The following is a 27214-nucleotide window of genomic DNA, read 5'->3' as shown; positions in this document are numbered from 1 at the left end:
AGGAAACAGATTGACAGAGCCAGAAGAGTATCCAGAAGTCACCAGCTATCGGACAGGCCCAACAAAGAAAGTAACAGAACGCCCCTAACCATCACCTTCAGCTCCCAACTAAAACCTCTCCAGTGCAACATCAAGGATCTACAACCTATCCTGAAGGACAATCCCTCACTCTCACAGATCTTGGGAGACAGGCCAGTCCTCACTTACAGACAGCCCTACAACCTGAAGCAAATACTCACCAGCAATCACACAACAAAAACACTAACCTAGGAACCTATCCTTGCAACAAAGCCTGTTGCCAACTCTGTCCACATATCTATTCAAGGGACACCATCATAGGACCTCATCACATCAGCCACATCATCAGGGACTCGTTCACCTGCACACCTACCAATGTGATATGTGCCATCATGTGCCAGCAATGCCCCTCTGCCATGTACATTGGCCAAACTGGACAGTCTCTACACAAAAGAATAAATGGACACAAATAAGACATCAAGAATTATAACATTCAAAAACCAGTCAGAGAACACTTCAACCTCCCTGGATACTCAATTACAGACCTAAAAGTCACAATCCTTCAACAAAAAAACTTCAAAAACAGACTCCAACAAGAAACTGCAGAACTGGAATTAATTTGCAAACTGGACACCATTAAATTAGACTTGAATTAAGACTGGGAGTTGATGAGTCATTACACAAACTAAAAACTATTTCCCCATGCAAATTTTTCCCCTACTGTTACTCACACCTTCTTGTCAACTGTTTGAAATGGGCCAACCTGATTATCACTACAAAAGTTTTTTTTTCTCCTGCTGATAATAGCTCACCTTAATTGATGAGTCTCGTTAGAGTTGGTACCGCAACACCCATTGTTTCATGTTCTCTGTGTGTATATATATATATATATATATATATATATATATATATATATATCTTCCTACTGTATTTTTCACTGCATGAAACCAATGAAGTGGGTTTTAGCCCACAAAGGCTTATGCCCTAATAAATTTGTTAGTCTCTAAAGTGCCACAAGTACTCCTCCTTCTTTTTACTGAATGCTGAGTACTTGAGAAAAATCTAGCATATCTAGAGCTTCAAAGGGAAAATCTGCGCCCCTGAGGCTGCTTGCCACCCTGGACAGGCTGTCACATTATGCTGCCCAATGATTAGATCTTTAGCCTCTTCTAAGAGGTCTTCAGGGGCTTCTATTATCTCCCTTCCAGTCACCCATATACCAAGAACACATAGAAAGCTCACAGGTTTCAGAGTAACAGCCGTGTTAGTCTGTATTCGCAAAAAGAAAAGGAGGACTTGTGGCACCTTAGAGACTAACCAATTTATTTGAGCATAAGCTTTCGTGAGCTACAGCTCACTTCATCGGATGCATGCTGTGGAAAGTTTAGAAGATCTTATTATATACACACAAAGCTTTGTGTGTATATTCATCCCAGTTTCACAATGACTTCTGCTCTGAACTAAGCCTTTGTCTAATGTCTGTTCTGGCTGAACTAAACTCCCATTTAAACCCATACCTCATTACACGTTGAAATAGTTAGCAGCTTCCAAAAAACAAGATTCAATCCTCTCCAAATCAAAGCTATTTTCATACTTGTTAAATGACAATGACTAAAGAGAACATTTGGTCTTTGTATGTTTACCCACCCTTGAAGATGGCTGTGTGAAGGCATCACATATGTGTTTGGTTATAACACTATAGTTCATAACTTGTTTTGGTTTCATAAAATTATGAATATCAGACACAAGATGCTATGGTATGCTTTCCAAAGGATTTTAGAAGAAAGATTTGCCTAGAGTTGTCATCACTTCCTAGATATCAGCAAAGTGGCAGTCAGATGAGATATTCACTTCCCTTTATCCTTCTGGGGCAATTACTTATTGATAACCAACACTGGAACTCCTAGTAAATTACCCTCACTGCCACATTAATAACCCAAGAGCTTGGGGAGAGTCAGGCTAAGATAATGAACTGTGAAAGCAATGGCTTGCTCACAATATCATGACTGCCTAGTTGAACTAAGAAGATGGAAGAGGAAAAGGCTTTAATCTTAGTAACTGTCAAAGAGTACCATTCAAACTCCAGATTCCTGAAGGGGAAGTAGGAACAGGAAAAAGAACAGGAGACAGGAAAGTTTGCAAACAAGCCCAGATGAGCCCAGATCTAAATATAGATTCATAGATTCCAAGGCAAGAAGGCACCATTGTGATCGTCTAGCCTGACCTGTATAACACAGGCCTTGGAACTTCCCCCAAATAGTTCCTATCGCCAAGAATCCAGACTATTCCAGGAAAAAGAGAGCGTTATAATGAGACGGATAAAGATGATACTGCAGTATCTAGTCTATGGCCTATGTTCTGAATTTCTCTGGCCTGTGCAGTATGCAGAAGGTCAGAATAAATCATCTTAATTCTGGCCTTCCTTGTCCACTCTGGCATTACAAAAAAACTCAAGTAATCTAGATTTGTATGGATAGGCCCCCAAAGCAGTGAGTTAGAAGATCAACTCTGCAAAGCATGATGTGGGTCTGGCATGGAGCAGGGGTGGGTAGGAATAGGGTTATGCCGTTTCAGCATTCATTACTGTTCTGTATCCTGAGGATAACATTTTTCAAGTGACCGATCTGCATTGGGAGAGGTATTTCCTGCACTGAGCAGCAGACATTTTCAGCTTCCTGGTTATCACTTAGGAAATAGGCACTTTATGGTGCATGTCCACAGTTAGTGCCTTGCACACACTCATTGGCGGAGATCATCTTTCCGGTCCATGCTACGGGCTCTCTCACTAGGCAATTGGAATAGGCGGCTGCGGGCACCTGAGATATCTTTTCAAGTTACCTCCTTCTTCCACAACACAAAGGACTGCAGCAGGACATGTGGAGAACCCCCGTAAATGTACCGTTTGTACTCACCCCCACAACCCCAGGGGCGAACCCAGCCTATTACGCCAGGCAGGCTCCCACACCATGTGGCGAGGCGCCAGGGCATTGTTAGGGTTGGGCAAAGGACCAGCATGCAGGTATACAAAGCGAGCCCCAAAGGGTCTAAAGTGCAGCAGTTTTCTGCATCTCCACTATGAAGGAGCAACCTATGGCCCCAACGACTAACACCATACACACACTGGCTGCTCCTGCCAATGGCCCTTCCCATCTGTGCCTTGGCTTTCCCTAACCTCCATGCTAATGAAATGATGTGACAAGTATCTTCGCCTTGTTACAGACACGAGGGGCTACCCGGGCTGTGCACATTCATGCCAAGAAGTGCCGCTATCTGCAGATTGCACGTGGCCCTCAGGACCTGGCAAGCTCTGAGCAGTGCACTGTGCTGCTTGGAGAAGCCAGATTCATCGCTCGGAATGCATGGTTAGGAGACAGGCCCAAGCCTCCTAATGGTGCCCGTGGTCTCTGGCACATCCTGCACATAAACTGCAGGGATGTAACAGACTGTGCTTTCCTAATGAAGACAACATTCCTGTGGCACTAAGCTCGTCCAGAAGAGATTCCACTTTCCCTTGAGAAGGGTCTTGGAACAAGACTCTTATTTTCCAAGCATTGGGTGGGTCTTGTTGTGAAGCAAGCTCCCCTGGCAGGTTGATTTACATGGCACTGCTCACGGATCTATGGGTTGCGGCTTTGCCTCTGGAATCCCTTTGCTGCGGATTCTCTGAAACCGACATGTGCGTCTGCTTTGTAACACATGCAAGAGCTCTGACAGCAATGGTAACCCAGCCACAGAGGCAGCAGACTTACCCCTGCCCTGTTCAAGATGTACATTCCAGCCTGAGTTGGACATCCAGGGCCAATCAAGAAGGAACAGGTTAGCAAGCCTCTTGCTTTCTCAAATGGAGCTCAGTGAAAAAAATAACGAGGAAATATTACGGGGTCACAATCTATGGTGACTGGCGCCTTATAAAACACAGAGAGAGAGAGAGAGAGAGAGAGAGAGAGATTAAATCCACTTGCTGGTGATACAAGGATATTTTTTTTTCACTTGATCTAATGAATGTCTCTCCATACAGCTGGCCCTAGGAGGGTACATACCCAGTGCAGCTGCCTATGAGAGACTTGGCTTCCCAGTTCTCAAATATAGCTGAAGTACCAGAAACCCTAACTCAAGTGGCAATGGTTTCTAAACTCCACCACCGGCTGGGACTGGAGTTTGGCTTTATCGTGTGCGTCCTTCTCGGGAGGATTCGACGCGGCACAGCGAGTGGGTTAGAAGCAATCAATACAAGACAAGGAGTGGTGGTCCTTTGGAGCAGAGAAGAGATCCAGCACTCCCTTAAGGAAAGGTCGCCTCTCTTCCTTCCAAGCTCATCTCCAACATAGACAGTATCCTTCGTGATGCAGCAATGGGATTCCTCTCTTACTCTCTCAGACAGCACTGTCCATTTCTCACACTGACAGAGTAACAAGCACCTGACCTGCATTTCCGTCTGTAGGCAACAGGAAGGAGCCTCGTTAATGCTCATTATTTGCTCCCTGCTGTGGATGTAGTGTTCCACTTGTTGGGTTTACTGGGGCATTTTTATTGCCCCAGAAGCTAGGATGCCTGTTTGTGGAAAGAGAAAAGCTGACTAATGAGAACACTGCGCATAATGCCTGACACCAAAATGACGACTCCAGGCCCAGCTGCTTGCAAACTGATCAAAAATCCATGCCAAGGGCCAAAACCCGAGCACACTATGCATAGGACTAACAGACATCATGGGGGCTTCTCATAACAAGCATTTCTGTTCATTCGCAGAGCTGGCTTTCCCCTTTAATTTACCACCTTCCCTCCAGGTCAGAGGGTTTGCAGCCATTGTTCTTGCTGATGCTGCCCTCTGAAATTCACTCATCCCGCAAATCCTTCATCACCAAAAGAGCCACTTCGTTGTCACATGGCTACTGGCTCCACGTGCCTGTTCCATCTGTGCCCACAAGCCCTCACACAGTGTATTGCTGCTTAGCTGTTATACAGGGCTAAAACTCTTGCTAACCCGAAGGAGCCAGGTCTCCCCTGCTTACTGTTCTCCATCGCCTCAGTGCCCTGGGGGGCTCTCTCTTCCTATTCCCCAGGGCAAGTGTCCCACCGTTCAAACTGTGTGTGAGCATGCGGGAGGGAGTGCGCTGCCTCTTTGCAGGATTGTCTCCCCTCCCTCACGCACAGACAGCCCTTCCACCGGCACTAAAACAAACGCACAAAACGGACCCTGATCAGCAGCATTTATAAAACGTTATTTCTTCAGGGCGCTCGCTGCCTCGCCCTCGCAGCTGCTCTGCCTGCTGGGACGTGCACCAGGCGTGTTTCTTGCCTATCTGCTGTCACATGACACAGACAAGTGGGATGGGCTGCTTTGGAAAGCTCACATTTGAAAAAAGAGAAGAAACTTGCCCCCTCTTATTTCAGCCTCCAATGACGTCCCCCCAAACCTGACCCGTGGAGGATCTGTCCATGGAAAGGGAGATTCTAGCACTTAAATACCTGCTGATTCTTCGATCCCATGCTTAGGGGCCTTTGAAGTCACATGCTTAAAGTTAAAGCACTTTCTTGAATTAGAACCTCAGTTCCCCACCCACCCACCCCCATCTGAAAAACGAAGGTAATAATCCTGTCCTCCTGGGTGTGTGGTGAGACGAGATCATGTCTCCAAAGCAATTGAAACATGAAAAGTGCTATCTAGGTGCTCCTTATTATGATGCTAAATAGATTAGCAAACGGTTGACTTCCAAAGCAAAGCATCGCATGACACAAGCACTGCATCCCAATACCTATACAGCACCAGATCTTTGTTTCGGGAAAAAAGTGTTCATTTGGTTTTCATAGTTTAAAACTCCATTAACATTTCCTAATAGGGCCGCTGCTCGATCAGCAAACTACAGTAGCCAAGATCAGAAAGCTGTCTTCCTGGCTACCATTTCTCTGTTACTCACTAGGATAGAGACTCCTCTTTTCAGCACTTCCTGGGTACCTTGTTCAGCACTGCTCAGTGCTCTGGGACCTCGAGCCTTGACACAAAGCCTTTGATTGTACAAGCAGCCAAATGACTTTTGTCCCTGCAGCCCCGTGTGTTTCTGAGTAGCTGAGGTTTGGCTGACTTTCCATGCATGTTTCCTCTGCTGCTGGTGCACCCGTGTGTGTGGGATGGAACATGGCAAGCTGTAGCATTTACGCAGGTTGTCACTGAACTCTGCTGCCTGCATCTCTAGTGCAAGCACCAGGAGATCAGGGGCAGACCATGGTTGTTTGCTGAGTCACCCCAGGGCTCAGAGTACCCCCCATTTTAGGAAAGGAACTCCAAAGAGGAGCTAACCAAATACGCTCTTGCTGCTTTGTTCTTTTTCCTTATCGAGGGAGGGGTGGAAGCTGGATATGCAGAGTGGCGTGAAATCCCACGGAGAGCTGTTTCCTCCTTTTGGTAGGTTGGGGGTCACCTTTTCTTTAAGGAGGTTTATGAAGAGGCTGCAGGTTTCTCAGCCAGGCCAAAGTGCTGCACTACGTTGTCATTTTGGGAGCGTTCAAAAGGGAATAGAAACATTTGGCAAAATGTTCACCAAATGACTGCAGCATTGACAAGTGGGTGAAATCACAAGGAATTCCAGGGAACAACAATGCTCCTGCTTTGGGGAGATCAACTCATAAATACCTTGGCATCTCCTTCCCTTGCCAGCTCCCCTCGTAATGTACCCCAACAGTGAGTGTGTCCCTCTCCACTGGGGCATGCGGTGCACTTTCACTGGAGAAGAAGCCACGGATCATTGCTAACGGGCTGCCCTTAGCAGCTTGGGGGGCTTAATACTGCACCATTATCACTCCACTTGACGTCAGCACAATGCAAAGGACGAATTTCAGTCATTCAGAAAATGACAGCAATGTGAAGTTACTGATTTGCTGCTACATGAAGGATTAAGCAATGGAGTGAGTTTAGAACACTCTGAACAGTGCTCCAAGCACCGTGATTTCTCTTTCAGGTCCCTAGGTCAGCTGCATTATGGCAGTTTTTCCAAGGTCATCAAATCACCAGTGAATTTAATCGCTGCACATCTACAGACTTCCAATGGCACTAAATGCATCAGAATCCATGGACGTTGTGCAGTGCTGCCCTGTGGAAATTCACCATCTGACTGCAGTGCTCAATTCAGATGTCTGGGGTACCAGACCAGCATGTGCTTATGTGTTATTCAGAATCTCCTGACTGGTGTGATTCTGTCTCCGCTGGCTCTTTCCTTCCCTCCAGGGTTACATGGACAGCTTTTCTTCACTGTTTTTTAACTAGACAGTCTTTTATCATGCCTGATGATTTGAGACACTCTCTCTGCCCTGCTCCCTCGGCATTTGAATCAAACACTCTCCATTCCCCTGCTGAGAATGATGAGGGCCCCTGCTGTTCACACCTGACAGAGCGCAGGAAGATTCATGAGCGATCACAGGGGTAGCGTTTGAATCACTGAGCCCATGAGTGATGAGGACTCTAATGTAGATGCCACTTCTCTAACCAGGTGCAGATGGGCACTTCTCAGCCCTTATCTCAGCACTCGGACAGAGCCTTAGAGGCCAGGGTGGAAGCTGTCAGTGCGGATGAGCCCTCACGTTTAATCCCAGGGGGATGAGGTGAAGCAAGCTGGGCTTTTGGGGCTCAGGAGAAGGGCCAGCAGCTCTGCTGCCCCTTGAGCGGTTGCAGATAGGACATGCAATTAAAGCATTTTACAGCACCAGGCTAGCGGCGTAAAGGCATTGCAGCCTGCACTGTGGATTCCCAGGGATGTGCCAGGTGCTACAAAATGGCAAATGGTTTCAGTGTGAAATAATATGAACCACTGCAGAGAAGCCATCTCAGTCATCCCCCAGGGCAAGGGTCCTTCTGCTCACAGCCCCCCCATCCAGAGCAGGTCTGAAGACTGAGTAATCTATCCTTCCGCCCCCTGTAATAACGCTGCTGAGAGGTAGCTGGGACTGGAGCATCAGTTCTGGGGCACCAGTTCTGGGGCAGGGCTTAGACACATCATTCCAGAGCAGGCAAGGGCTGAGGTTTCTCTGGATACTAAGGAACAATTTCATGTTCCCAGTACTCAGATCTTAAGTTGGTGATATCTAGAAAAGAAAGAGGCAGGTCCCTGCCCCCTCCTTCCCATCCCACCCAAGGCAGAGCCACCGTCCCCCCTGCACTCTCCCACACTCCTCTGCAGGCCTGACTTTCTCTTTCTGGCCATGCTGTGAGTTCCGCTGGTTACAGGCCCCCTGAGAGTAGGAGCAAGGACGACAGCTCTGCTACAGCTCCTTGTCCTGCAAACTATTTGCTGACTTCCTCAGCAGCTGTCTGTCCTGGCAGGGTCCCAAAAAGACCCAGTGGCTGGCTGGCAGACTGGTGTTCTGCACTCCCCAGGAGGAGAAACCTTCCCCTTGATTCGTCCGCTCTTCCGAGTCCCCACTTTTCCCAGCAAGGGTCAAGGCAGAATGCAAATTGCCAGCGATGTGGAAAATTAACTGAGGGCTGGAAGAGGACTTTTGTCTAGCGTGAAAGGAAATGTTGTTTGTTTATAACTCTGCTACAGACTGAAGGCCAGAAACTCAATTAAGAGATGAGACGCAGCAGAAGGAATGCTGGAGGAAACAAAAAATTAAACATTATTGGGGAGGATCAACTGAGTCACAAAGTGATGGCTCTTTATTATGTGCAATAATTCATACCTAGAAGATCCACATGGCGGGCAGCTCCCAAGCTTGAAAGGCCTCTCTTCCCATCGTTTAGCTGCTGCGACCCACACATAAATCAGCACTGGCTTCCCAGTCAGGACAGTGCAATGTCTCTGCTCCAGCTCCGTACAGCTGCTGAGGAATGTGAGGGGGATAGAAAGCCTGAAGTGGAGTTTCCAATTAAAAATGTGGTGGTCTTGACCTTTAAAATGGGAACCAGCTCTGGCCTGTGGTGATGAGTGCTGTGGGGCACAGGATCCATTGCTCCACCAGTCTTTCTCCCTTCTGGTCTCACTTGCAGCATTCTGCTGGGACTCGGTTTGCCAAGGGCTGAAAGACAAAATAAAGTCGTTTTCACCGTTGCCCCCAGGGACTTGCCCAACGCCTGAGATTGCACTGTCAGAAGGCATACAGGACCTGGCTTGCCAAGCCTGGCTATACGCCACCAAGTCTCTTGATTGCTTCATGCTCAATAGAAATTAAGTACTTGATGGCGTTTCTCTTTAAAATGCCCAGTCTCGACTCCTCTGGGTTACAGTTAGCCAGTCAGTCATCCCACAGCAAGGCTTTGCAAATAAGTGATACACTCTCACCACCACCACGCAAGCTGATCTCCAGAAACCAGCTCCCAACCTGCTGCAGCATCTGAAAGTCATCCAGTTTCCCTCTCTCTGTACCAGTCTGTGTTGAAAACTTTGCGGCTGAAGATCCTGCCATACCCACATGGCCAGCCAAGAAGCTGCATCCAGAGAGAGGGAGTCCAGTACCGTGGGATTTGCAGCCCAGAGAAATGACTTGTTTTGAACCCAAATCACCTGCAGTGTATCAAGCAGCTCCCGATGCAGATGTGTTTGTGCTCCCCGTGGGTGCAATCCACCCCAGCGCAGAGGGGCCGGCACAAGTCCCACTGGAGGCTTATTTTCAGCCTTCACACAGTTAATGTTTTCTAGACAAAATCCCTCGGGAAGATCAATCAATTTCCAGTTAATATAATTTCTTTCTAAACATGGAGTGTTTTGGGCTCCTGCTGTGCACGTAGCCGGCTAAGCAGGGGAGGACCAATTTAGACTCCCGTTTAGCAAAGAACTTAAGCGCATGCTTAACATTAAGCCTGTATTTGAGTCTCATTGATCTCAGTGGGATGCAAGCATGTGCTTAAGTGCTTTGCAGAGAACCAGAACTTCAAAGACAATTGGCGGAACGCCCTGGAATCGTGGACGTGGGCAGAGATTGCCCAGACTAAGCAAATTGCACCAATGCAACGGGCATGGTCACTTTGCATTTGCACTATGTGATTGAATTGAGAGAAGGTCAAAAAACTCTCCATGATGATTTTACACCAGATCTCTCAAGACTCATTGGAGTATATAAATGATGAAAGAACAAGGAGACTACATCACAAAAACAGTATATTCCTGTCCCTCAAATGACTCCATTGTCCACATGTGAACAATAAGAGGGAAGCTGTCTCCCAGCACAATAAGGCATTAGTTTAAACTGAGCATATGTGCAGACACAGCCTTTTAAATCTATTTTATTTCAATTTAGGATTTAAACCTGAGATTACAATTAAAATGTAAAAATATGCAAGACAGTTGCATATGATCTGGCATTTCAGCCCCCAGCCTGTTCCAGTTTAGCAGAGCCCTACAGATTTTCTGATTTAACAGTTTCTCATGCTTTCAAATGTCAGCATGTCTATTTGTTTGATCCCTACATGACCTGATATCTCCATGTAACTTTTTCTCACAGCATATTTCCCCCATCGTTTACATTCATTGGGGGTTTCACGTTTCAGTAACTTTTTCTTTCAAGAGAATCTAAGAGAAATATCTCCCATGTCTACCAATATGGCACAGCATGGGCTCTCTGTTTGGCTATTTTAATCCAATAACCCAGAAGCGCACTCTAATTTGGTACCCCACACTTCTGACCAGATGCCACCAAAGCCCTCAGATGAAAAGAGCTGGTCAACACATTTTGAGTTTCAGAACTTTCAGTGAAAAAGGGGCACATTATCTGAGAAAACGTTCCCTTGTCTTAAACTGCTCTGCAAACATACCTGTGACGTTCACTGACATGCCACCCCGATTTGGTAATTCTCTCTTTAAGTAGCAGCTTAAGAAAATCTAACCCTGAAAAACTTAGTTGCAGAGCATGTGATAAACTATTAAAATCCCCAAATTTAAGCAATCCCAGATGCCAACTCTTAATTGTCCTATGAGCAGAGATAAGATAAAACTTCAAAGCCCTTCAAAGCAATAGGCCAGGAATTCTGACCCTTAGCTTTAACTTGCCATAATTTTGATATAGTGTCAGTTCCAGTCTTTCTTGCCAGAAATACTCTATAAGCAGCTCTCTCTGATTTCACTGGGATATCAAAAGCATTGTACATCTGATGCGCACCACCTGTGAACCATCACCATCTGCAGCACGTTCAGATCAATTGACCGTTTCTCTTTAGTGATGGGGAAATAATTAGTTTAATCAAAATGGCCTGAGAGTAGAAGCCTAGATTGAGTTGGGGGGAGGATATGGGGGCATTTTTTTTTGAAAGTTGCCTGCTTTCATTACTGCTAACAAAACAGGACACTCACTGTCTCTAGGAAATTCACTGGCATAGAAGAAGTTTTCCAGATGACACTGTTTGCTACCAAAAGGGCTAGTTGCTTTCTGGCCTTCACATCAGAATATTCAAAAACCAGAGAATTCAGTAAGACTAGGAAGACTATGGTGGCATGAGTGACCAATGCTGAAATGAGGATGTATTTCAAGGTACTCTAAATAAAACCACAGAGGGGTCCTCTCTGCAAAAAAAACTGAAGAAATTTTTATAGGAAGCTTGTGGCTCGTGTTAACAGCTCCAAGTATCCAGCTCTGCAGTGTGTTAATCCCCTGGCACCCACAACACAAATGAGATTTAACACAGTTGTGGCAAAGTAACTCACCAGGCAGAGCGTCCCAGGTTGAGAGGGGTCAGCAAGCCCATCTCTTCTTACTGGTGTCTCCTGCCTAGCGGTTAGTGGGAAGAAGTCTGTCCACCTCCCAGGGCTGGGCCCTTTGGAACTGGGCTTCTCCCGTTCAAGGCTCCTCCTCCAAGATCGTCATGCCTTGCAGGTGTGGCAGGGCAGAGCTTCCTGAGCCCCCAGCAGCTCACCCACTGCAGGGTTTGTACATCCCCTCCCAATGCTCACATACAGTACTTTTCAGTTAAAAAAAAATTAAAGAAGTTTTAACTTCTTAAAGCAAGAAATACAAGCTGTCTAATGGTATAAACAAAAACATTCATATTCAAATGCTCTGAACATGCCTTTTTTTCTTCATTGTCCATGTTTAAAAAGTAAAGCTATAAAAGGCACCTTTTGTGTTTGCAATACGCATAAAATTATGTGTTTAACCCACCTTGTCCAAGTGTGCCAAGCACCTGTGCACTAAACATGCTCTGGAAGCAATGACCCACTGCTATTCTGGGGGCACCTCTCCCCAGAACGTGAGTGGGTACAAGATATCCAGTAGCATTAAGCAGAGTTTCTTTATTGCAGGCTACTGCAGACCATCACTTCATTGTTCTGTTCTGTACTCTTATCCCCACACAACCTTGTCTCTAGTTGTGTAATGCCTTCTTGTTTAGCTAGTGGCTGTTGGCCAAGCCTAGATGATGCTTCTGATTCTCTAATACTTATACTTACCAGATAACATTTCCTAAACTGAATGCTGAATTCCTATGGAAAAACAAATACTAACCACATAAATATCACCGAAGATAATCTTCTAATACTGTCTCCTGATGGAAGTGCAGGAATCTCCATGTAACAGAAAGGATTGCACAAGAACCAACACAGTAAGAGACACCGATATGGAAAAGTGTGTAAGCAATTGCACCGAGACAAATGTGCCACTAGTGAGTCATAATTATATGAACACATCAGTGATTAGGAAGCAATAGCAGCAAATTAAGACATTGATCATTTTACCTCTTGTAAAGAATGTGCAGCCTACTGACGCGGCTTGGGCCTTATCTGGATCAACCGAGCGACTGTGCCTGGGGGCCGTTAAACATGTTGATTTAATTTGTGTAAATTCATATTCTGCCGTTTCTCTGCATGAAGCAAATCACAAAATTCAAATACAGGCTGGCTCCTTTTCTTAACGGCAGCCACATTTCCGACTGGTGGAGAAGACCGGTTCCAAGGGAGAAAATGCCGGGCTGAAGCTTAGGGGTGGAGTATACTGTCAGAGTGGGTAATGCACAGAGAGGCCAATAGCAGGACTGGGAAGAGAACCCACATCTCCTGACTTCCAGCTAGTGCCCTCTCCACTGGGTCATGGTGCCGCACCCGGTTGTGGGTGCTCTGGTATTACTCCAGTCCCCACACATGAAAGCAATGCGGTCCTGTACGATGCTGAACACCCTCAGCTCCCAAGGTGACTCATTCCCTCATAGGACCAGGCTCCTTACTAGGGGCTGCACAAACCGTGTGAGTCCCCTGTCCTGATGCCCTCCCTCTGGCAGGCTGTGCCTGAGAACATGATCTCTGGCCTGCCCTTGGCCAACAACACTATAGAAAGGTTTGGGGCAGCCCCAGGCTGCCAGGGAAGGAGATGAATTGGGAGTGCAGAATTGGAGCTAGTCCAACAGGCCTGGGCTTTGCAAACCCAAACTGGGGAAGATTTGATTCCCGTGAGGGGGCCCTGTTTTATCTGCCCCACCAGAGCTCAGGGATAATAGGTTCTGGCCTCAGTAGCAGGACGTGTGGGGCTTTGCTCTCTGATGAGTCTGATTCCTCCCATGTTATCCACGCTGCATGTACATTACAAACACCCCGAGCACCAAATCTATGAGCTTCTTAGGGGTAACACTTGGGAGTTTGGTGAGGTTAACAGGCACTGTTTGCAATTAACAGCTCACCAGGAGACGCCTCTGCCAGCTGGCAGCTAATTGGCTTTAGCTTTCTCGCTCCATTCACAAATGGGTGAAACACCATGAAAAAACAAGTGCAGTCCATCCCCTGGTATACACACAATGCCCAAAGCCCTGCCTATGCCTGAGGCTCCGAATTGATTGGACAGTTTGTTCTGTTTGGGGATTTTTTCTCCATATTTATTTATTTTCTGGATGGAGGGTAGAACCAGAAACTCTGAAATCCTTCCCCTCAGAAAGGGGTTCCCATGCACAAGCAGCAGCAATGTCCCATGGAAGCACGTTCTTTAGTCTCCCAACGAAGTTTGCAGACTGAGATTTGGACAGGTGAGCTACGTTTCAAATGAGCATCCACACAAATGGATCATCTAAAGGCAGCTTGCCCGCCTCGGACACTGAGAATAAATAATTATTTAATATCAATCCTCTCAATAGTCTTTTCCATCCCCAATGTCTGTGATTTTGTGATCTAAACTTTTATCTGAACTACATTCTGAACTTTCATTTCATCCATCACTGAACAGCAGGGTAGACATGCTACATCTCAAAAGAAAACGGACAATATGATTATTCCACATGAAGCTAACATCTGAAGGCATGGGAAATACCGTCTATGTGGAAAAAGTTATAATAAAGATTGATTTGGTTTCTTTTACATTTGTTTTATGGAGGGTGTTTTGTACCATTGCAGAAGAGAGAAAAGCAAAGCTCAGAAGTTTATATACTGGCTAAAAATAACAACAACAAAAAACAAAGAGGTCCAGATTGTCTCATCAAAATGTACCATTAGAGAACTGAGCAGTACTCTGCCACAGGCATTGTATCTATTGTGACAGGGCAAGGCCAGATGGCTATAGAAAAGTAGTGAGAGAGAGATATATTAGCTCTAGACTAAACAAATCCCTGGTACCAGGATAAGTGAAGTGGCAGCTGCTCCATGTCAATTAAGACACCTGGGGCCAATTAAGAACTTTCCAGAAGGCAGAGAGAACGCTAGGTTGATTGGGACACCTGAAGCCAATCAGGGTCTGGCTGAAACTAGTTAAAAGCCTCCCAGTCAGTCAGGTGGGGGTGCATGTCAGGAGCCGTGGGAGGAAGTTGTGCTGTTGGAGAGGCTGAGTAGTACACACCATATCAGGCATAAGGAAGGAGACCCTGAGGTAAGGGTGAAGTGGAGCTTGAGGAAGTGAGGGCTGCTGTTGGGGAAGTAGGCCAGGAAATTGTACATGTCATGTTTCTAAAAGGTCAGCTACCATAGCTGATACTATTAGGGTCCCTGGGCTGGAGCCCGGAGTAGAGGGTGGGCCCGGGCTCCTGCCCCGCCACCTTTGCCTCCTGATTAATCACGGAGACTGGGAGACAACAGAGACTGTGCAAGGAAGGATAACTTCTCCTCACCTCCCTTGCTGGCTTATGATGAAAATGGCTCACTAGACTGTGACCCTTGTCCCTAGAGAAAGAAGGGTTACGTGGAGGGTCACAATGAGCCTCTGAGGCTAGCGAAATCCACCAGGAAACGCAGGACCCACGGAGGCAAGAACAGAGCTTTGTCACACTATGTATCTTATTTATACCCCAGGTCCCTGACATTGGTCTGGTGGTTTACTTCCACATAAGGGCTCTTTACACAGCCAGGCAGAACAGAGCCGTAGTGCTAAGGAGAACGAGGGCCTATATGTTTTTGTGTCTCTTTCCCATGAAGTATGTCTTTGGGGTGCATTGCTCAGACAACGGACTCCATGTAGTTTGGGCTAATCTAAGATTTACTCATCTTAAAACTCAGAGATCAATGGAGGGACAGGCAGTCCTTAACCAAAGGAAATCTCTGCCAGGTACCAAGCTGACAAGAGCATCTCTCTCCTCTAGGACCTGTTTTAAGCTCAGTGTCAGTACAGAATTGCCTGGGCCCATGGCATAGAACAATTGCACAAAGCCTGAGATCCTTCTGGACATTCTAACCCTGGGCGATTTTACAACTGGCCACAAATTATTCTGCTCTGTGGTATCCAGACAAGTTTAGGTTCAAGGCAGCACATGCCATTCTTCACTCCCCCAGGCAGGAGCACACAGAAGATAACAAAGGCGGTAGTTTATTCAGGTGATGAGAGAAGAATGGCCCCCTCTCAGTTCCTGGGAAAAGCTGCCTCTCCAGACATACTTTGCTCCATTCTGCTTTTGGGAGAGGTTTGCAGTATAGCTAGCTGGGGGCGGAGCGGGGGGGGGAGGGATTATAAAGGACTTCAGTCAATATTCTTTCCTTTATTCCTCACAGATCAACACCCAGTACCACCTTGTTGTGCCTGCCCTGTCCCAGTGAAAAGACTCCAAATATACTTGGCTTATTATACTGTATTCTTCATGCAGATGAAAGTGAGAATGGGTCAGCTTACAGAGTCAGAAAATTACATTTCTCCGGGGATCACCCCCGGTGAAGCAGGGTGAGGTGGTAACTCGTCACTCAGGCTGGGGGAGTGCTGGGTCTGGTCTCCCTGGCTTTGCCTCAGTTTTGTCTGTGCATTTGCAAGGAGCAGAGATTGTGAGCTGGCGTCCATTATTTTTCCTCCAAACCAACGTTATACACTAGACACGCTGAGCTGTTCTCGTTGCTAAAGCAATCCAATGAGGATCCATGGAAGCTTGCAAATGTGGCCGTTTGCACAGTGCCGTACTGACTGTGTTCCCTCCCCACTCGTGCTTGTCGCCCTCTCTTTTAACATGTAGGTGAGAAAATAATTTGTCCTGTCAACAACTCTGTTTATCTTTCAGGAGGCCCAGATTTGTAAAGGTATTTAGGTGCTACTTCAGGCCACTTTGCAACACCTGGTTTAATTTCAAAAGTGAATTAGGCACTTAGGAGCTAAAATCTCATTGACTGTCCTAAATCAGCTTCTAACTCAGTTAGGCATTGCAATGCTAACTGCAGCAATGCCTAAATCCCTTCAAAAATCAAGGCCTAAATAACCTTACAAGGATAGAGTGAAGAACCGCAAAGCATTTTACAAAGGCAGCAACTCTGTACACCGCTAAAGCACAACTGACTCTGAGAGGGAAGACAGCAGCTGTTTCACAGAGCACTCCACCACTTGAGAGCAAAGGGCCCAACAGAGCCAGCTGCGACTGTCCAGGGCTTTAGGGTGTGATGCTGGAGGTAGTTATCTGATTTGGAAAGGAGTTAACAGCCACTGCTCAGAAGGGCCCCCACTCTCTGATGACTGAGTGGGGTTTGGACTTATCCTGGAGCTGGAACCCATCTCCCGTTGGCCTTCACGCTGCAGCCCAAGCCTGTTCGTATTGGGCATAATTAATCATTACAGACTCCTCTAGAGGGCCAGCAGCCACCTGTCCCCAGTTGTTCTCCTGCCAGTGGATCAAAGTATTTTTCTGTCTTAATTCTTTTCCTTCTGCAGGGAACCAACCCAGTTGCTAGCAAAGGAACCATGAAAGCACAGTCCTGTCACCAGGCTTCCTAGTCCACATTCCTGCTCCAGGTGAAACTCTGAAGAAAACCACCTCAAGCTTTCCCAGTTCAGCCCAGCTTCCATGCCCTCAGCAGCCACACAAGCTGAGCCGTGCCACTGGGCAAGCTGGGTGTGAATATTCATTGTAGAATTGGTGCAGCCAGCCTGCCAGTCAGCATGGAACTTACCTTGGTACAGAATGCAAGCCAGAAATTTCCCATAAACCCCCTTTCTGCTCTGTCATTTTCCTGTGTGGAAAAACTCTGTTTTGATTGCATCTCTGGGGGGTGGAATGCAGAGGTGACATTCAAGCGGAGGGATCATAGAATCATAGAATATCAGGGTTGGAAGGGACCCCTGAAGGTCATCTAGTCCAACCCCCTGCTCGAAGCAGGACCAATTCCCAGTTAAATCATCCCAGCCAGGGCTTTGTCAAGCCTGACCTTAAAAACCTCTAAGGAAGGAGATTCCACCACCTCCCTAGGTAACGCATTCCAGTGTTTCACCACCCTCTTAGTGAAAAAGTTTTTCCTAATATCCAGTCTAAACCTCCCCCACTGCAACTTGAGACCATTACTCCTCGTTCTGTCATCTGCTACCATTGAGAACAGTCTAGAGCCATCCTCTTTGGAACCCCCTTTCAGGTAGTTGAAAGCAGCTATCAAATCCCCCCTCATTCTTCTCTTCTGCAGGCTAAACAATCCCAGCTCCCTCAGTCTCTCCTCATAAGTCATGTGTTTCTAGACCCCTAATCATTTTTCTTGCCCTTCGCTGGACTCTCTCCAATTTATCCACATCCTTCTTGTAGTGTGGGGCCCAAAACTGGATACGGTACTCCAGATGAGGCCTCACCAATGTCGAATAGAGGGGAACGATCACGTCCCTCAATCTGCTCGCTATGCCCCTACTTATACATCCCAAAATGCCATTGGCCTTCTTGTCAACAATTCCATCGCACTGAGCACACAAGTGAAGTGAGTGCAAGGACAGTGCTGAGCCTACAGGGAGAAACGGTCCGGCAGGACTCAGTGAAGGCAGCCAAATGGCGCAGTGAGGGATGTGCACTCTAGCACTCCCTCCACTCTGTTCTTTTCAGGCCTGATGCCACGTTGTGGGGCTGAGCCAGAGCACATCGTTCCTGCAAACCAGCAGGTTCTATGCCTCCCGAATGTTCACCGAGAGCTTGTTAAACATAAAGGAGACAGCGCAGCCAGAAACGGGATTTCAACTGAAATACGGGATACGACTAGGAAAACCTGAGTGCCATGCAACCCTGGTGAGGAGTAACCCTGCAATGGCTCCCAGGCACCTCGCTACAGCTCCGAGGAACGGGTATTTTACTCCATGGTGCTCCAGTCCAGCTCACTGCCTGGGACAATACATCTAGATGTATTCCACTGAGCAGTCTACACACCTGGCTAGCGCAGCCGGGAGCGCTGGCAGAGCGAGCCTGGGAATAGCTGCAGAGCTGCGTTGCTGTCAGTGCTACCTCTAACTTTGCAGGCTCCCAGGGAACAGGGACCCCAGCTCCCGCAGCAGCAGCAAAGCACGGGGAAGAACTCTGCTTGCTGGGCTGCATGCTTGGACATCTGCTTCCTGGCATTCATTTAATAGGCTTTAAAATTTGCTTTATTGGGACACCTCTGAGACGCCCTACCACGCGAGTGGAAATATGTGCAATATGTGGGAGAGCAATACAGCGGTGCACAGACAATCCAGGAAGTTTTTGGAAAGTGTAGGGGACAATTTCCTAGTGCAAGTGCTGGAGGAACCAACTAGGGGCAGAGCTCTTCTTGACCTGCTGCTCACAAATGGGGAAGAGTTAGTAGGGGAAGCAAAAGGGGATGGGAACCTGGGAGGCAGTGACCATGAGATGGTCGAGTTCAGGATCCTGACACAAGGAAGAAAGGAGAGCAGCAGAATACGGACCCTGGACTTCAGAAAAGCAGACTTTGACTCCCTCCGGGAACTGATGGGCAGAATCCCCTGGGACAATAACATGAGGGGGAAAGGAGTCCAGGAGAGCTGGCTGTATTTTCAAGAATCCTTATTGTGGTTACAGGGACAAACCATCCCGATGCGTAGAAAGAATAGTAAATATGGCAGGTGACCAGCTTGGCTTAACAGTGAAATCCTTGCTGATCTTAAACACAAAAAAGAGGCTTACAAGAAGTGGAAGATAGGACAAATGACCAGGGATGAGTATATAAATATTGCTCGGGCATGTAGGAATGAAATCAGGAAGGCTAAATCACACCTGGAGTTGCAGCTAGCAAGAGATGTTAAGAGTAACAAGAAGGGTTTCTTCAGGTATGTTAGCAACAAGAAGAAAGCCAAGGAAAGTGTGGGTCTCTTACTGAATGAGGGATGCAACCTAGTGACAGAGGATGTGGAAAAAACTAATGTACTCAATACTTTTTTTGCCTCCGTCTTCACGAACAAGGTCAGCTCCCAGACTGCTGCACTGGGCAGCACAGCATGGGGAGGAGGTGACCAGCCCTCTGTGGAGAAAGAAGCGGTTCGGGACTATTTAGAAAAGCTGGACGAGCACAAGTTCATGGGGCCGAATGCGCTGCGTCCGAGAGTGCTAAAGGTGTTGGCGGATGTGATTGCAGAGCCATTGGCCATTATCTTTGAAAACTCATGGCGATCGGGGGAGGAACCGGATGACTGGAAAAAGGCTAATGTAGTGCCCATCTTTAAAAAAGGGAAGGAGGAGGGATCCTGGGAACTACAGGCCAGTCAGCCTCACCTCAGTCCCTGGAAAAATCATGGAGCAGGTCCTCAAGGAATCAATTCTGAAGCACTTAGAGGAGAGGAAAGTGATCAGGAACAGTCAGCATGGATTCCCCAAGGGAAAGTCATGCCTGACTAACCTAATTGCCTTCTATGATGAGATAACTGGTTCTGTGGATGAAGGAAAAGCAGTGGACGTGTTGTTCCTTGACTTTAGCAAAGCTTTTGGCACGGTCTCCCACAGTATTCTTGTCAGCAAGTTAAAGAAGTATGGGCTGGATGAATGAACTATAAGGTGGGTAGAAAGTTGGCTAGATTGTCGGGCTCAACGGGTAGTGATCAATGGCTCCATGTCTAGTTGGCAGTGGTATCGAGCGGAGTGCCCCAAGGGTCGGTCCTGGGGCCGGTTTTGTTCAATATCTTCATTAATGATCTGGAGAATGGTGTGGATTGCACCCTCAGCAAGTTTGCGGGTGACACTAAACTGGGAGGAGTGGTAGATACGCTGGAGGGTAGGGATAGGATACAGAGGGACCTAGACAAATTAGAGGATTGGGCCAAAAGAAATCTGATGAGGTTCAACAAGGATAAGTGCAGAGTCCTGCACTTAGGACAGAAGAATCCAATGCACCGCTACAGACTAGGGACCGAATGGCTAGGCAGCAGTTCTGCAGAGAAGGACCTAGGGGTGACAGTGGACGAGAAGCTGGATATGAGTCAACAGTGTGCCCTTGTTGCCAAGAAGTCCAATGGCATTTTGGGGTGTATAAGTAGGGGCATTGCCAGCAGATCGAGGGACGTGATCGTTCCCCTCTATTCAACATTGATGAGGCCTCATCTGGAGTACTGTGTCCAGTTTTGGGCTCCACACTGCGAGAAGGATGTGGAGAAATTGGAGAGAGTCCAGCGAAGGGCAACAAAAATGATTAGGGGTCTGGAACACATGACTTATGAGGAGAGGCTGAGGGAACTGGAATTGTTTAGTCTGCAGAAGAGAAGAATGAGGGGGGATTTGATAGCTGCTTTCAACTACCTGAAAGGTGGATCCAAAGAGGATGGATCTAGACTATTCTCAGTGATAGCAGATGACAGGACAAGGAGTAATGGTCTCAAGTTGCAGTGGGGGAGATTTAGGTTGGATATTAGGAAAAACTTTTTCACTAGGAGGGTGGTGAAACACTGGAATGCGTTACCTAGGGAGGTGGTGGAATCTCCTTCCTTAGAGGTTTTTAAGATCAGGCTTGACAAAGCCCTGGCTGGGATGATTTAATTGGGGATTGGTCCTGCTTTGAGCAGGGGGTTGGACTAGATGACCTCCTGAGGTCCCTTCCAACCCTGATATTCTATGATTCTATGTGATGTGTCTGATGTGCCAGAGCTTTAATGGCAATAATACCCAGCTCTTACATTGCGTGTTTCATCAGCAGATCTCCAAGTGCTTCCAAAGGAGGACAGTATCATTATCCCCAGGTCACATATGGAGAAACTGAGGCACAGAGAAGGGAAGTGATGTTCCCAAGGTCACCCCGCAGGCCAGTGGCCAATCTGAAACTAGAGCCCAGGTCTTCGGAATCCCAGTCCAGTGCTTTATCCACAGGTGCTTAGAGAGGGGCTGGTATCGGTCTGAACTAGAGATGGTTGGAAAAAGGGAATCTATGTTTGAAAAATTTCAAAATTGCAAAGTTGTTTTCATGTTGAAAGATTCAAACATACCCATTTTCAGTGCTGCTATGTTTGTTGTGTGGTTTTTTCCATTTTCTTTTTCAAAACTTTCACAAAAACATAATTGTATCAATTGCATGATTAGGGGATTTTATTTTTAAAAGCCATGAAATTTTTGGCAAAAAAAAAATGTTGCCAATGTCAATAATTTCTCTCTGCCTCTCAAACACACATTTTCGGAAAGGCCATTTTTCCAGTGAAATATCTTTTCATCCACAAAGTTTGGGCCAGCTTCATTCTGGACAGAGCTTCATGAGGTGTTTCCCATGTGAAACCTCAGGCTCAGTTATTCCATTCAATTAGTTGGAACGCTCCTCAGAGGCCGCCCTATTAACCAGCTGGGGCTGGATTCACCCGCTAAGCAATCAGGGACCCAGCAGGACTCCCTTGACAAGCCTGATTTCTCCCCATCCCTTGTCCCCACGGCACTCTGGCTCTTTCATCTTTCAGCAGGGAGTGCCCAGGGCACACTTGGCCATGCGATGGCGGCTGGGTTTAAACTCACACACTGTGGTAGAAAACGCACCTGAAAGGAGAAGGAAGCCAGAGGCTGGGCAGCACGGTGGGGGAAGCTTATAGATCTGCCCAGCATGCTGCGGCGCCAACTGGGGAGTGAATGTGAAAGAAGCTCATCCAGGAGTGTGCACATGGGAGAAGCCTTTGTGACAGTTTCCTTTAAGAATGTCAGAACGTCCAAACTGGGTCAGACCAACGGTCCATCTCGCCCACGATCCTGTCTTCCAACAGTGGCCAATGCCAGGTGCTTCAGAGGGAGTGAGCATCATCAGGAATTAACAAGGATCTTCCCCTCGGCTTGACTGTACATTACTTTTTCACCATAAGACTTCAAAATACCAGTTTCAGTGGGTGTTTTGGGTGTGTGAGGAATGCAGCATCAGGACTTATGTGTCACTCACACACACACACACAGACACACACACACCCCCCACAAGAACATTCTAAGCATTTCTGGAAGTTTTGCAGTTTGTGTAAATACACAATGGGTTCTGCTGCAGATTATTCCCAAGTGCCTGATTTAATCCATCCTTCTACAGAGACCATTTGAAAGGCACCAGACCAGGGTTAGAAAACAACATCTCTTTATAAAAAATGGGGGGGGGAGGGGAAATCACATTGTAATTGATTAATTCAGCAATTTTAGTTAAGTGAATATTGATACATGGATGGAAAAACAGGGAAAGCATATGCAAGAATAAGGAACAGATACTGGACTTGCTATTAAACATAAGTCATAACATCAAAACAGCTGGTAAAATAATGTAACATGAATAAAACGCTGAAGTTAAAAAAAAAAGAGGAATGTCAAACATTTTCACAGTATCCTAAGCTTTTATACACATCTTAGGAGAAAGTAGAAGCCGATACTAGTTCTAGGGAAGAGTCAAGCTCCTGAGAGAGGGCCTGAGCCAAAACCCAGTGACATCGGAGGAGACGCTGGGAGACTTCAATGGACTTTGAGTCAGGCCTGGAGCATCTGTGACGTGGGCTAACATGATGTTTAAGTGGTGCATACCGCCTTGTGCATATTCCCTGCACTGGGCTGTTTCACCCTTACTGCTTGAAAGATAGGTACTGCCAGTCCATTAGGATACATCAATTGCTTAATGTATACAGCTAAAATGCATGTGGAACTAAATATATCAACAGCTATTAGATGGTGATTCCTGAAAAAGAGACAAGAACTGGGTTCTGACTTTCGAGAGCATGAAACTTACTGGACCTTTTCTAGGAAGGCATCTTCATCTGAAAATTCAAATGCATTTGCCCGGTCAGTATAGGAATCATTTAAAAATCAAGAACATACCATATGTCTGCTGCTCTGAGAAGGAATTCAAGAAGTACCTATTAGAACTATGCAATGAAGTACATTACAAAAACCAGACACTATTTTCTCATGAAATCATCAATGCATTACTGAGGATTTTCCTTTGGTGCCAATTCTAACATTTTCAGATCATGTCTCTCAGTGAACCCTTCATTTCCCTGGTAGGTTTATTTTTATGATTACATGGAAACACCATAATGTTATCTAGCAAACTGGCATTATAGCAACGATTGTAGCTAAATTCCTGTAACACAAAAACTCTCTCACCATCTGTGGCTTAGTCTGACAGGACTAGGTAAAAGCCTGTTATTGTTCCAACACTACTGAAATGGTTTGGATGTGCTTTTTCAGGTCCTATTTCCAGAATGTGGGGCTGCGTTAGCCTGCACATGAGTGGCTGCAGTATCCTTTTTGTTTTTTGAAAGGTGTAATAATGCTCGTAAAAGTAGAAAAATCAGTCCACTTTCAGGAACAACACGAAAGCCTTGTGTTCATTTTCACAGCCCTTAGAAGGGAGCTCTTTTCAGTTCCAATTCTTTCTAACCTTTTACATTTCACTTCCTCTCTCAAAATCTCTATTTACAAACAAAAAACAAGTTCCCCCCCTCCCAATCTGCCACACTTCCCTAAATTAACGCTCTAAACAATTACATTAAGACAAAATGTAAAGATACTTTCACTGCCCACAAATAACGTGATGTTACATCGGACTCATTTTTTTGGGTGCTGTTAATTTTATCAAAAACTGCACATGCATAAAACAGAACTAAAAAGTCCGACTGACGACCAATCAAACCTAAAAGCTAGATCCATGCAGTCTCAGAATCGCTGACAGTTCACCAAGCAATCTGGCAAAAGGGAAAGTAAAATTACTATTCAGCTCCATAAAAATGTCCAAAACACCCTGATTGAAATATTACACACAAATCTGATAAAAGGATCTAGCTTATCCTCTTTTCAAAGGACTAGAATACAAGATCAGAGAGCTGGTAAACTAACTGATACAGTACCTAGAGGCATACAATTATGCTATGCTTTAAATAGGTAACTACAGTAACAAATTGCTTTTCCACAATGTAACTTTGATAGATGATAGCTTTTCTCGGTCCTCCTATCCCAAGCAGAGCAATACCGTCCCAGTAACCAAGGCACACAGTCTGACTGACTGCAGAACCCCTACCTCGTGCCAACCAACCAACTATGTTCTGGAATCAGATACTTCTTTAGGCCCTGGTCCTGCAAAATGACACAAATGTCTGCTAGAGCTGGTCCTTACTGTGTAACCGACCTGACTTTTACCAGGTAATTAACATCCTGTACAGAATAGTTACAGAGGGAGAAAGAAATGCAAAGAACACATTATCCTTCTAAACTTGCTTCCTTACAGGATTTGTGTAGGAAACTAATTGACACTGCTAAAAATGTAAAAGGATCAGATATTTTGTTTCATGCAATACACTAGAACACTGAAAAAGGTGATGTACTGCTCAGTTCTGTGGCCCCAATTGTCTCTGAATTTGGACTTTTTGGCTCAATATCCATTTTATAGAAATCAGCCAAATTCTGAGAAGTGCCAGGGGGTGAGTGTGAGTTTATATCTACATGAATTGAGTTTCTATTTGAGCTGATGGTTCCTGCTGAAATATCTGAATTTTGTTTAAAACAATCAGCTTTTGCCCATCAAGAGGCATAAGGTACATTCCTATGGCTGAGGCAGTGATGAGAGAAGGCCAATAAAACCAGAGGGACCAGCATGAAAATTCCCATATCCTTAAAACCCTTTAGCATCTCCCTTCTCTGATGCAAAACTAATCTCTTTTCTGTCCCTGTTGCTCTGCCAATGGAAACAATCCTTGTGTAGACTTGGCAGCCTTTCCCCCATGTCCCATAGTGCTTTGCAGACATCTTAAGTGTATGTTGTTTTAAAATAACCTCATCACCTGCTTTATGGCTTATACTCCCGACTGAGCCTGTGTTTTCCTTACTGTTCCACCTCCTCATGGCTCCAGGTTTGTCGCTTCCCCCATGTCCTAACCAATCTATGGCATTCAAGTCTGCAGAATTTAAAAAGCAACTAATGATAAAGTTCTTTATCTAGAATTAGTTTTGCATCAAAGACAACACTGCAAATACTGGTCTAAGATTACAAAGTGGGATTTTCTGCAGCATTCATGTGCTAATTCCACCACCCCATTAGCTTTAAAAGGCCTTTCACCACACTTTGTGGAATTGGCCTTCAGTGAGAACTGCAGAAAACATCCCATATAGGGAATAAACACCCCTGAGCTAAAGAAAAATCAATTTACCCAGAATTATTTCACTTTAGACCAATTCAATAGGATAATCTAGTATCACCCCCCCTTTGCTCTCTTCATCTGACAAGTTCCTTATTTAAATAGATTTGTATATCATTATAGCAACAGGTTACTTCAGACATTGCAGGTGTAAATAGTTTGTGACCTCAGTGACTGTTCTGTATGAATGTGTTGCATTTTCAAACATTCACTTACAGGGAAATACTGAGACTGGGGGTGGAGCTTTAAAGGAAGCCAAAAAAATTACAAAGAAACAAAATTGACTCAGGTACAACATCCACTACTACAGAAGGAGCAACATTTGAACCCCCGAGTCCTAGGGCTGTGCAAGTTCTGGGCCAGCAGGAGTCCCTCTAGCCACCTGATCATTTGAAGAGAGACTGAAACGTTGGACACTCCAGAGTTTTCATTTTCTTCATGAACTTTTTGAACTCTTTGTTTTTCTTATCCCACTTGTGAATGGCCATCAGCAGGTACTGGGTCTTCACTTTGCGGCCCATGATCAGGAAGTGGTTGCTGAGGTTGTCCAGCTGGTGGCAAGGGCAGTCTGCTCCATTCTTTAGATACAGTACTAGCTTCTTGAGGTCTTTTCTCTTGATTGTGCCCAATTTCAGGGGCTTCTTCTTCTTTGGAACAATCTTTTTGTCCCCGTTCTCCTTTTTCACTTCCTTTATTTTCATCTTGAAAGCTGAAAAACAAGAGAGAGAAAACAACTCCTGAGTACCATTTGCGTACATGAAACAGAAGCACTGCAATGCTCCTGGGCCTTCCAAAGTGAACCGAGACAATGCCAGCACACGGCACATCTGGGCCAGGTGTGCTGAGTGCGCTGCTGAGCAATAACGTCTCATCGTTTCCTTGTGCTCCCCCACCTAACTGTCCGTATCTGCCTATTGTCTCCTGTCTTCTCCTTAGACTGTAAGCTCTCCGGGGCAGGAACAGAGGTCCTGGTCCATAATTGCAGCTCCTCAGTGCCATGCAATACAAATAAGGAAGAACAACTAGCCCCTTGCTTAACCTGTACCCATAGAGGCACAGCAGCAGTTACCTCCCTGCTGTGTCAATAGCTATGTACAGACAACAGAAAGCCAAATGAACCAGCACTGCAGATATCCATTCTGCTCCTTTAGACCCTATGTCTGTTCCATCAGTTGCCACTGCTATCCTTGCATCCTACCCAGCCACCAAGAGGGGAAGGTCTGGGTGAAGTTGGGATTTTCATGTCCTTGTTTCAAGCCAGAGAGCAAGGCAGGCTACTTCTTAAAACCATGCTGCATGCTTTTTATTTGAAAGACAGATGTGTTTAGCTGGCACTGCACACAATTTGCTGGCAAAATGTTAGTTGAATAAACAAAGCTATTTCCTTACTTTACAAGCACAAAGAGAGATTCCTGAAAGGGCCAATTAAAAGGTCGACTCAGCTTTTCAAATACATTTTTTTAGTTGCTCCTGGCCCTGGGGTGTCTGTGAAACAAGTTTCCAAACACAGTGAATTTCTGCAGTGAAGTTGAGCAATGAAGCC

The 27214-nt window shown here is 46.0% G+C and overlaps 1 protein-coding gene across 2 annotated transcripts in view; it reads right to left on the bottom strand.

Annotated features, from left to right (window-relative positions):
• Nucleotides 1–8643: 8643 nt before the first annotated feature.
• SFRP1 (secreted frizzled related protein 1) overlaps nt 8644–27214 on the bottom strand; it is a 66324-nt gene continuing 47753 nt past the window's right edge. Inside the window, exon 3 of one of the 2 annotated variants that reach the window (XM_084615229.1) lies at nt 8644–9024. In XM_084615229.1, the coding sequence (XP_084471355.1) occupies nt 8789–9024 (236 nt within the window). In that variant the 3' untranslated portion in view covers nt 8644–8788. Of the gene's footprint in view, nt 9025–22614; nt 26381–27214 lie in introns of those variants that run through there. The other variant, XM_084615228.1, reaches the window with a different exon arrangement.

The sequence above is a fragment of the Lepidochelys olivacea genome (assembly GCF_965140295.1).
Source record: "Lepidochelys olivacea isolate rLepOli2 genome assembly, chromosome: 26".
NCBI classification, from domain to species: Eukaryota; Metazoa; Chordata; order Testudines; family Cheloniidae; genus Lepidochelys; species Lepidochelys olivacea.
The sequence above is the reverse complement of the archived record's forward strand: the minus strand, read 5'-3'. Positions and strand labels throughout refer to the sequence as shown.